Source organism: Neovison vison, chromosome 11 (genome assembly GCF_020171115.1).
Source record: "Neovison vison isolate M4711 chromosome 11, ASM_NN_V1, whole genome shotgun sequence".
In the NCBI taxonomy this organism is placed as follows: domain Eukaryota; kingdom Metazoa; phylum Chordata; class Mammalia; order Carnivora; family Mustelidae; genus Neogale; species Neogale vison.
Window position 1 is genome coordinate 149,151,717 of NC_058101.1, and position 12,257 is coordinate 149,163,973.

Genomic DNA, 12,257 nt, shown 5'->3' on the forward strand with positions numbered 1-12,257 from the left:
CTGAGTCATGACCTCAACTGAAACCAAGAGTTGGACGCTTAACCAATTGAGCCATGCAGGGGCCCCTCAAAGAGATATTTGGGAGGTAAAACTGATAGGACTTGTCACTGGGTATGCAGAATGAAGGACAGATAACACGAAACACCTCTGCACAAGTGATGGTGGAGGCACTGACTGAGGGAACTGCAAGAGGACCAGGTAGAGGGAGTGGATAAGGCTGGCTGTGGATATGCTGGGGCTGGATTGCTGTGGGGGATCTATGTAGTTATGGATCTAAGCAGTTAGATGTGGACTGAGAAACAGACTGAGATAACACCCTTGAATCATCATCGTATGATTCAAGGCCATTTAAGATCCAGAGAGGGGGGGACCTTGGGTGGCTCAGTGGGTTAAGCCTCTGCCTTCAGCTCAGGTCATGATCTCAGGGTCCTGGGATTGAGTCCCACATCGGGCTCTCTGCTCAGCAGGGAGCCTGCTTCCCCGACCCCCACACCTCTCTCTGCCTACTTGCGATCTCTCTCTCTCTCTCTCTTTGTGTCAAATAAATAAATAAAATCTTTATTTAAAAAAAAATGCAGAGATGGGCTTTAAAGGTTAGGGGAAAATGCAAGGTTATAGTAACAATTATGTGTAAGTTTATAAGAATTCTGCAGAAACTGAGAGCCCAGACATTTTATCAACTTTTCAAAGGGATTCCTGAACTCACATATTTTGAAGCAGCAACCAACAGCATGAAATGGGAGACAAGGCCCATGCAGTGCTGGTACTAGAATGCTGAAGAACTCCCATACATAAGAAGACTAGAGCCCAGTATTAGAAAGCACGGAAAGAAGATTTTGAGAAGAGAGACTGGTTGTTTCTCCATCAATGTAGTCAGGAGTTCCATGAAAAGTAAGAACTAAAAAGTTCAAATCTAGTTCTGCTATATCTGGCAACCAGGAGGTCATTGGGGACCTCAGAGCAAACTGTTTAGGAAAAGGACACAGACTCTATTCCATTAGGAAATGAGCAGCAGGTGGAAGCAGCCAAGTGTACAAAACCCGCTCAAGAATCTGGCTGGGGGTGGGGTGCCTGGGTGGTTTAGTCGTTAAGCATTTGCTTTCGGCTCAGGTCATGATCCCAGGGCCCTGAGATCCCAGGGTCCTGAGATCCCAGGGTCCTGAGATCCCAGGGACCTGAGATCCCAGGGTTCTGAGATCGAGTCCCGCATTGGGCTCCCCACTCAGCGGGAAGTCTGCTTCTCCCCCTTCCCACTCCACCTGCTTATGTTCCTTCTCTTGCTATCTCTCTCCCTCTCTGTTAAATAAATAAATAAAATCTTAAAAAAAAAAAAAATCTGGCTGGGGGCACCTGGCTGGCTCAGTCAGCAAAGCATGCAACTCTTGATGTCAAAGTTGTGAATTCAAGCCCCACACTGGGTACAGAGCCTACTTTAAAAAAAAAAAAAAAAAGTCTGTCTAGGGAAGGAGGCATAGAAACAGTCTCATTCTAGCTCCTGCTTTGAAAACAGAATCCACTGTTCAAGGTCCTGGTGAGAAATCTCTAACCACCTTCAGTAAGACTTCTCAGAGTCCCTTCTGCTAAATTCTTCTGGAGTCTTATCTCGAACGTCACTGATCATAATGTAATTTGCAATACTAAGTGCATCCTATGTAGCATATAAACTCCCAAAAAATGGAGACAGCCTCTTGGTCCTCTTTTTCTGAATTCTTCACAGTACTTTTTCATAGCAGGCATTCCCTCAGTGACTGGAGGGATATGAACCAAGGGATGAGAGATCTGGCTCAGCCAGAACAGCTAGTTAACGTGTAGGACCTGGGACAAATCAGTTAGTCTCCCAGAGGCTAATTTTCACTCCTTATAAAAAGTGGAGGTTGGATTCTTGACTAGAGAAAAAGGAGATCCGTGTACTTGGGAAAGATACTTAATATAGCTTGTTTTGGTAATGTAAATCATAGAAAGAAAAACTGGATAAAAAGTCAAAAGACAGCCAAATGACACATGAAAGAGAAATGGGTTAGAAACATTGAAAAACACTGTACTAGACGATCTATAATTTTAGGTTTAAAACTGTATAATTATCTGGTCATGTTGTTCAAGAGATCATGCAAAGTATCACACAGTACCTTTAGACACAGAGAACAAATGCCATCTTTGTCCTCTGGAAACTAATATCCTATTACAAACACTAAAAAAATGATAACTGAAGCCATAATTTTCTTTGTAAACAGATCGTGTATATGTACCTTCTACTGTGTATACTGTGGGTCACTATGAAAATCACCTGGAAAAATATATCAAATACAAAAATATATTACGATTGCTTTTCCTTTTTTGACTACTTACTTAAGTGAAGAAAAAGGAAAAAAGGAATACTAATCAAAAGCACCAGTTTAATTTTGCACCCTGTTCTTCGGAGATAAATGACCTATATACCCAGGGAAGATTACTCAGAAGGCTTTTGGTTTTATGTAACAGCATCACTAGGATCAAATTACCTCCCCAAATACTTTGCATTCTTGTTCAGTATTTCCTTCTACCTTTTCTCAACACTTCAAACATTCAAATCTGAAACTGTCAAGGAGAACTTGTAAAATTTAATACTCCTACACAACTTTGGGGTCAATTATAACGTTGCCGGAGGGAAGGGGGTTCAAATAATACCTCCTTAACTGAATGAGGTGATCATTCCTCTTCAAGATCTACCTAACGCCATTGGAATTCAAAACACTGGAGGGAGCATTTTACCAAGTGTTTCTCTTTCAAAAGTGGAAGATTAAAAGTTCTCTCGCGCTAATCAACTGGTCATCCCTCCAACTAGAAGCACTTCCATCTTGGCTGCTGTGACTCTGGCCAAGGCACTAATGGGAATATGTGATGGATCGGAATTGAGAAAGCACACCAGGTACTTAATTCTTTAATCAGGTAGTCATCTGGGGAGGAGTTCTGCTACTCGGAAAGTGGCCTGACCACATTTCCCAATACAGTAGTAACTTAAAACTGCATTTCAGGAGAGGAAAACAATCTACATGCTAGGTGGAACATTATTACTCCTAGTCTTGATTACCACATTACAGGGTCAGAAATAACTCCCCCCTTTTAGAGAAAAGATGAAAGAATGTGTGTGTAAAGATTCTAACACAAATACTCTGTGATACTGGTGGCCAGGCTTACATTACAGAGAGAGAAATGAAAACAAAGAGAAAAGAGCAAGAGGGTAGATAGAGATCCACAGGACAAAGAGTGCTTTTACCTTTCTCCCACTTAAAAAAAGTTAGCAAATAAAATGTTATAGCAACTAGGTAACTGATGTACTAAAAACAAAAAATAAAGGGGCCCCTGGCTGGTTCAGTCAGTAGAGCATGGGACTCTTGATCTCGGGGTTATGAGTTCAAGCCTCACAGTGGGTTTGGAGATTACTAAAAAAAAAAAAGTAAGTAAACTAAAAACAAAACAAAAATAAAAACAAAAACAAGAACAACAGATTGAGTTCCCAACCTTCTCCTGAGAGCAAATGTCCTATGTCCTCATTTCACAAAAGCAAACCTTGACTAAAATTATATTTACCTGCTTCCATCATGTATACTAACTAAATATCTGTAGGCAAATGACAAATATTCGACTCAACCAAGCAACAGGAAAGTAATGTACAAAGCCATGGCGTCAACTGACATTTTTCCCCTTCTTCAGACTATAGCTGCCCTCCTCTCACTTTTCTCTTGAAATGTAAAATGGAATGTTGATGTTTTCTTTTTTCATGTGTGGCGTTCTTAAAGAACGTATAAAACTGTTTTCAAAAAAAATTTAAACCACACAAGTCAAAGAAAAATAAAAAAAGGAAAAGAAAAACAATGAACAGGATAGTTAAAGCAAAGTTTAATATTTTTCTTCCTTTAAAAAAAAATGACCTAAGATTTTTACATTGAAAAGAAATATTTGGACTCTCCGTATATTGTTTTTAATTCATGGAACAATGTAGCTATTTGTTTTTTTCCCTTTAGGACTTTTTTTTTTTTTCTTTTTGAACACAGGGAATTATTTAGGCCAAGTATGAATTCAAAGTAAAAAGTTGAGAGAAAAAAGAAATACCACCATAAGAAAACCTCATGGTGAATTTGGCATTCTTTCCAGTATATAAAAATAAAACTCAGTTTAGAAGTATGATAAAAATTTCTGAAATACACATAAAGACGAGAACAGTTAAATGGTAGAAAAAATTTAAGATAACTCACATTTCCCCTTCTAGAAGCTCTATTTCGTGCAACTTACATCTTCATGTGCAGTGTGCATAGAGCAGCTCTGCTAAAAACAACCACATGGAAAATTTTTGTTCCAGATAATACTGCAGGACAGGGCTTGGCAGCTACAAGTTGTAATCAGAACGTTTCAAGAGCTAATGTAACAGAGATAACAACCAAACATGCGTTCGGTGCGCAGCGGTAACTACTTTTCACAAAGCAGGCTGCAAGAGGGTCAAAAGCTGTTTGGTTCTACTTCATGTGCCTTCAGCAATGAGAATTATTCTCTTCAGTTAGACAGTTTTGCGCCTATGAATAAAAGAACTGCTGAAAATATAAAAGATTCCCTTTTCCAGTTCAGGCATTCTTATATTATTTAAAGGGCTTACACATATAAGCCCGGAATGGTCAAAGTGACTAAAGTGACTTTTCCCAGTACTTCCACAGGCCTGAACTGCCACCTCCTATTCTGTAAGACTCCCTGCCATCTACTTGGCAACTGAAGAGGCTACTTATTTAATGGATGTGGAAATCCACTGTACAAAGAACCACTTTTCCCCAGGAGTAATCTGAAGAAGAAAAGAATGCTAATTTTATTTGTGCTTGTAGCCAAAGAGGAGAGAATAAAGAAACCTGTGACTTGATAAGTTTCCTGTACTCAAATCCCTAGACTGAGATAAAAGGACTCACAGAAATGTTGTGACTTCAAGCCAAAGTTCAAATGGCAAACTCAGATGAAGCTCTAACTTCGTGGAAATTAGCCACCATGTTAATTTGAGGAATGTGAAATGAGAGAAACCCCTCCATCAACAGTCAGAGGGGGTTTAATGAGACCCAATGGTGTTTTTCTCTTTCCTCCAACACTAGCTGGCACTCACACAGCTGGGCTAAGATGGCTTCCAAAGTCCAAAATAAGACACTAGCCCAAGGGAGTGCTGGCCCTCCTGCTGGAACTCAGGAGCAAATGAATCAAAGGCTCTTTTATTCTCCCTCCCACCAGAACATGCTCCCTCTCTGTTGTAAACTAAATGCTTGCCAGAATGAATTATTTAGCTCAAAACAGACATAAAGAAATTCTTAAATAACACATGTCCCTTGGAATTTTAATAAGTTCAGGTGACCAAACAAGTTGTTTTGTTTGCTTGTTTCTTGTCTGACACATAATATTCACTTGTGGTCAGGATCCCATCAGGAAGGAGCATTAGGTCATGGCAGAAACAGAAACTTCTCAAACCACACTTTACAGCTGACATCCAAACTCCATGCTTGAAACTTAGGTGTTCTGAAGCTGTTCTCTTCCCTAGGATGTCTAAACTCAACACAAAGTCTTTGTTCTTCCTTTAAAACCAGGCTTCCCTTGGGATTTACTATTTCTGCCAGCAGGACCTCAGTTCTTCCAAGAACAGAGCCTGAAAAGTCGTTTGTGAATCCTCCCCTGGCAGCCCCCTCCCATTCGCCTCTCAGTTTGAACTCTTAAGCAATTATAGTCTGAATCATTCGCCTGGCAAGTAATCATATATGGTCTTATAACATATGTCTTGTAAAACGATTTAAATGTAGGTGCATTTACAGCTTGTCTTCACAGATAGATTAGAAACTCCTTGAGGGCAGGGAGCAGGCCTTTCCCTCCGCTGTATTCCACACATGACACATTACAAAAGCTCCAGAAATACTAGTTGATTTATTCAGTCAACAGATACTTGCACTTCTATTCTGAGCCGGGCACAGCGCTGGGTACTGGAGACATGAAGACACTGTGACACTCGGCAGCAACTTCACAGCCTTGTACACAGTGAGCCTGTGTTCTATTAAGGCAAATGCTAGAGAGTCCCCAAACTGCTTAAGCAGTTCCTCATACATTCACTAAACAATTTAAAATGAGGAAGAAATTAAAATTTATTTCCCAAAAAGGAGGTTTCTAATAAGAAGCTCCTCCCCTTTGCCTCTCACTTCCAAAGAAATATCTGTGGAATGTTAAGCCACAAGAGAATTTAGAATCTAGATCTGAATGCCCCTTCCCCATTTTACAGATGAGGAAACTGAGGGTCAGAATGGTCAAAGAATCACCTAGATAACGCAAAGCCAATCTAATCCTGCATCCTGACACTCAGTCCAGGATTCCTTTCACAGTAGCACAATTTACTTCAAATCCTTCACAAATAAAGTAGTAGTCTACCTGCTGTGATGTCCCTTCCCCTGTGTTAGTTTCTGTAAGAAAATTAGGAGTGATAGCACTCAATGTTTTGAATCTATCACTCTTACACTTCCTCAATCTGCAAATTATCAAGGCCTTACCTACATATTTTTATGTTAACTACAAAATATGGAATTCTACTGGGTGGCTGGCTCAGTTGGAAGAGCATATGACTCCTGATCTCAGGATCATGAGCTAGAGCCCCATGTTGGGTACAGAGATTACTGAAAATAAACTTTAAATAGATACATACATATGGAATTTAGTCATAAAAAAGCTTCGATGCTTTATTTTTAAAGCAGGCTTAATAACTACACAACATACTGAGATAACCAATTCAGCTGTCAACAAGATTATCCAAGTATAACTCTTGTCATATTATTGTTATTTTGATCAAAGATGATCTTTTTAAAAAACTTAAAATCAAATTTTCAAAACAGCAGAATTCTAAAACTACCCTCCAAACTGATACAACTTTCTAATGATAATTTTAAATCCCAAAGAAAACAATCAGATTTAGGAATTCAGCAAGTTTTACATGGAGAGTTTTATACTCATCATTAAGTCCAGGCATAATGAAACAATTAACAATCAACTATCAACCACCTATCATGAAGGCTTAATGTAATTAGTAGTTGATGATCTTTGTTAACAGAAACAGTGTTCCTGCCACAGGAGAAAAGGTAAAAAGAAAACATTAAGAATCTGAATGGACATTTACTATCCTGAGGTTTTCAAGAAAAAAAGTACTTCAACAGAATAATCATGCTCCTTCAATCACTAAGTAAAAGCTTCAGAGAGTCCCTTTACTGCTACTAGTAATTACAAAAAAAAAAAAAAAGTACAGAAGAGTTTACAGACATCACATCACAATCCCATTTGTGCAGTGGCACTACTGAGCAGTGACCTAATGCTTAGCACAGATCCTGGGCAGTCCCTGAACACGGAGATGCTAACTCTGCCTGCTTGTGCTCCTGTCCTCCATATAAGATGTGAGGTGCCCACCCAGAGAAAGAAGCTATTTCTGTTTCTAGGCCCATTTCCAAAACCAGGGTCATGTTCTGGAAGTCCAGACAAGAACCATCCTATTAACTGAGAGCTGAAGAGTGGAACCCAAGCTGGGTGCAGATTCCACACCAGAGAACTGGCCGAGGTCTTGCTCCCAGACTGGCTGGCAGCTCACAGGCCACCTTGGTCTGGCCTCAGAAGCAGGTTCTCCTGCTGAGATTACACACCTGCCCAATGCTGACAGCTGGGCCATGGAGGAGCCCGAACCTGGTGTCCAGACTTGAGGCAGGCCACAGGGAAGCTCCTCCTGCAGAGATATGGTGATAGCCAGCTGGCTTGAATCAATCCTTTGTTTTCAGACTTACATTTCATCTTGGCTGAAATTTCAAGTAGTGATGAAAATCCTACCATTATTTCAAATAGCTGATTTGTCTTTAAATAACTTCTTAAAAATCTGAGCACCACTGTTGAGTGCATACTACCAAGAGTTTACTTGTTTTCTGCAACCCTAGTGATGGTGATCTGTATATGTTTCCACTGAGGTCCTTAAAGTAAAAAAGCAGCTGTTTAATATACAACATGGGAAAAAAACAAAACATAGTGATAGCAAAATTGAAAGAAAACATGAACATTTTCACCTCCACTTTAAGTAGACTTCAAAAAATTCAGAGGATGAAATACATAGAAGAGGTTCTTATCCTTTTGCACATAGATAGAGAAAAAAGTAAAAAGAGATGAAAAGGCTAGAGAATATACACACTCCAGACTTTCTCTTTTCATGTCCCTTTCACTCTCTCTAGGAAACTTAAGAAAAGCTTTCGTACCAGAGGAACACACTAGTGTGCAAAGAAAATGCTGTGTGAGTTGACTATGAAATAGTGAACATAAAAAGGAGTTGTAAATGGAATGCACTGAAGCCATAATGTGAGATGACTTTAAAGATAAAAACTAAAGCAATTTCTTGTCATGTAAAAGCCCTTAAGTACCATCTTAATCGTTTGGACTACCCTATAAATACTGTAAACAGTGAGACAACTGTTGAAATCCCATGGGCCAAATGCTCCCCAAAAGAATCAATGTCCAAACTCCCTAACATCTCATTAACAATCTCAATACCATTCATCCAAGATATCTTTTCACAGCAAATCCATTCATTAAAAACCATTATCAAGCAACATTTTGTCTACTGGATGGCCAAAAATGTTTCCTTTTACCCTTTATTTTCATAAGATTTTACATGAAAAGAAAACAAGAATCAGAAATGGATGAATATATGCATGTCTTTGAGGGTCAAAGCTGCTTTAGCAAAAACAATCTGAATTGATATCAAAGCCTAAAGATCGATAATCTGGAAATCTCAAAAACTTCTGGGCAACCAACTTGACAGCTAAACTATAAGACAGTCCTCATTCTAACTTACAATACTCTAGTCATCTTCTGGGACCCCTTAAATTCTGGTAGCCACCCTGCACACTGTTTTCCTGGGCCATATCCATGTATAAAGAAAACACTAGTACTCAGCCAGGAAAGAAAAACACCACCTCCTCCAAGCTGTTGGGCACATTCTTCCCTCTGCTGAAAACAGTTTAGGGAGCCCGCTATCTCTCAAAAGTATCCCTATGGTTTCAGACTACAATGAGCTTATTCCTCAAAACAACTATTAAAAAAATAAATAAATAAATAACAGTCAGCTTTGGCAAACGATCTGAAACCACTTTATGCTGTTGGCTCATTTCACATATTGTTTCATTTCTCTGAAAACTCAGAAAGCCGCTTGGAGGGTCTTATGTTTCTTTAGCCTACGCATCTTATCCCCCAACTTGCTTCTTCCTTGCATTCTCAACTAATATTCACAGACTCCTAGAACGTTATAAACTGAAAGGAGCTTTAAAGATGACTTAGTCTGAGCTCCACTTGAACTAGATGAGTCATTAACCTTTTATAGCAGTTAGGCAGATCTGGGTTCAAATCCTATGGCACATTCTGGTTACCGAAACTGTTTTCTCATTTGTAAAACAGAGATAATACCTACCTCATAAAACTGTTGTAATGAGCAAATGAAATAATACATATTTGGGGGTGCACTTTCCATTTTCTTCGTCCTTGCTAAGACAATCTTTTTGGCTGATTTTCTTCTTAAATTACATAACATTAAATTGCAAGCCCACTAGGCAGGGCTTCTTTCCCGCTATATTTTCTAATCTTATGATGCCTTATCCAGTGGCAGGCATCTTTTGAGAGAGCCATAAACCAACCATGTGAAAGAATGTGTTACGCCTCTAAAATCACTACTTATTTAAGCAACTATACTGTCTTTTATTTTCCTCCTAGAACTTCGTTAGGTCCACGTGTTTTCTAAACTGTGCCTCTCAAAACAAATTCACCTATCTCTCTACTCCCTATTCTCACACACGTACAATCTTCTTTTTGGAACTAAAGAACTAAGTAAACCACGGCCCCCCGCAAATGTTGGAAGAAAGTTGCATCTCTATCAGAACATTCAGGAAACTCTGGTAAGTAAAGAGACGGGATCTGGAAGGGTTCAAGTTTCTTAGGATGTGTGGCATCAAATTCTTAAATGAGAATTACTTGTCTATAACAAATGCTGGCAGAAGGTGAACCAGAAACTCTCTGGTGAGTCGGTGGAGTTAAACACTGCACTTCATTCACTCCACTATCCAAGCAGTGACTAGTAAGATTAATTTGGGCCCTAATACTGGGTGTAGATATTGTTCAACAAGAAGTAAGTTCCATTGGGAGTGGCGGCCCCTGACAGCAGATTTGTATTTGAGGAGGCACATATTTGGTTTTGAAAACACATTTTACTAGAAAAATATTGGTTCCATACGCCGGGACAAACGTCATTTCTTTCCTTTGCAGAGGGAAGCGACGAAAGAACCAACGGGCGAGAAGGGGTAAGAATCTAGACCCCTATAGAAGGCATAGATTTCCACCAAAGTGAGGTTGGTTCTTTCAAGGAATATTTTTCCTAACAGCTAAAAATGGTTTAACACATAATCAGCATCTTGTATCAATTACACCAATGCCATTTAAGTAACCCTGGTGGCCTGGGAAAGGACCGCAACACACAGAAATCCTATGGGCCTCAGCTGTCCCCCCTCCTGCGAGGCTTGACAGCGCGTCCAAGGCGCCCAAATACCAGCCGCCAGGCTCCCCCCAGCGCCCTCCTCTCGCAGCAAACTGCCAAGGCTCTCGGGCCAAACCCCGCCGTCCCTCGATTCAAAACCGCGAAAATGCGAACCCTGCTAGGCAAACGGCAGGGCGCGTAGTTAACTTTTCTTTCCCTTTTGCACGGATATGAGATGCTGGTTTCTAGTACCAACTTCTCAGGTCCACAGTCCACTGTCGCCCGCACCTCGGCGGGGGAAGACGAGATGAAAGCGCCGACCGAAGAGAGAGCCGCTGAGTTGTAAAACCTCACTGGTTTCTCGGTTGCGGGAAATTCAGTGTTCAGCAGCCCCATGATGACCAAACGCAGACATAAAGAAAGAAGAATGCTCTTCCCCTCACCTCTGCTACAAGGAGTAGTAAAAACATGCAGCAGGCATTAGGTGGAAATCCCGGGCCCTCCCACGGGCCGATGAGGCCCGCAGAGCAGGCCGTCTGGAAGCTGGAGGAAGAAAGTTAGCCGGCAAAGTGGAGCGAGGCCGGGGCGTAAGCTCTACAGCCTCGGTGCCCGAGCCTGCCGGGGAAGGCGCCGAGGGGAAAGAGATAGGGGACTAAGTTGAAGAACCCGCCCCGCGCGCGGCCGGGGCAGCGGTGCGGGCGGGGAGGCCCAAGGAGAGGCGGCCGAAGCTCTACTTACATAACGCTTCAACTTCTTCTCCGGGGGGGACTTGCGGAGCCATCCGCAGCAGACCACTTCGCCGCCGCTCATGGTGCGCGCCTCTCCGGCTGCCGGCCGGGCAGCTGAGGGGCGGGCGGGCGCGCTCCCGACACAGCCGACGCCCGCCGGCAGCGCAGCGGCCAGAGCCTAGCTCTTTCGAGGCGCAGCCGGGGCCGGACGGGACGCGCGGGCTACGCGCCGCGCTAGCTGTGCGCGTCCGAGCGTCTCCCACGCGGGTCCGCGGACGGTGAACAGAAGCTGGCAGAGTCTCCAAGGCCGACACCTCGGAGCCGGGGCAGCTGTCGGGCCGAGGGCGCCCGGGCCTCCCTTCAGTGCGCCAGCCTAGCCGCCAGGCGCGCCGTCCCGCCGGCCGCCTCAGCAGCGCTCCCGCACAGCGAGACTCAGCCCCAGCACGGAGCCGAGCCTCGGGCCCCTGCGCTCCGCCCCCTAAGAACGGGACCTCCCCGGGCGCTTTCCGAAAGACACTACGTTGCACGCGCGCGCACACACTCTCTCTCTCTCTCTCTCTCACACACACACACACACACACACACACACACTCACTCACACAATGCCCCCGTGCGGCGCCCACTCTGGATCGCCCCTTGGTTTCGGTGCGCCCGGCGCGATCCTCCCCTTCCTCCTCCTCGGGAGAGGGTGGGTCACTTCTCCGCGGCGCCCGGGAAAGAGCGGGGGGCGGACAGAGGGAAAACGGAAATCGCGAGGGTCTCGTGCGGGCTCAGGGCAGGTCCTGGGCTACGCAGGGAGCCGCTGGTAGCAGCGAAACGCGGGGCGTCGCTGGGCGGCAGGAGCTGGGCAGGGCGCAAGTCCCGCGGGAGGGTGGGTCCGCTCTCGCCGCCGCCGGAGAGGGCGGGGAGCGGCGGAGGAACCAGGCACTCGGCGCTTGGCTTCGTAGAACGACCCCACTGTCCCGTCCCCTCACGCTCCAGCGCCGCTTCCCCAGCCGCGG

The 12,257-nt window shown here is 43.4% G+C and overlaps 1 protein-coding gene across 4 annotated transcripts in view; it reads right to left on the minus strand.

The window, feature by feature from the left end:
- Positions 1–11,809, minus strand: part of GAB1 (GRB2 associated binding protein 1) — a 126,614-nt gene extending 114,805 nt beyond the window's left edge. For 2 of the 4 annotated variants that reach the window (XM_044224957.1, XM_044224955.1), the window contains exon 1: positions 11,267–11,809. In XM_044224957.1, coding sequence (XP_044080892.1) covers positions 11,267–11,338 — 72 coding nt within the window. In that variant the 5' untranslated portion in view covers positions 11,339–11,809. The remainder of the gene's footprint in view (positions 1–11,266) is intronic. The other 2 variants (XM_044224958.1, XM_044224956.1) reach the window with 1 other exon arrangement.
- Positions 11,810–12,257: the final 448 nt, after the last annotated feature.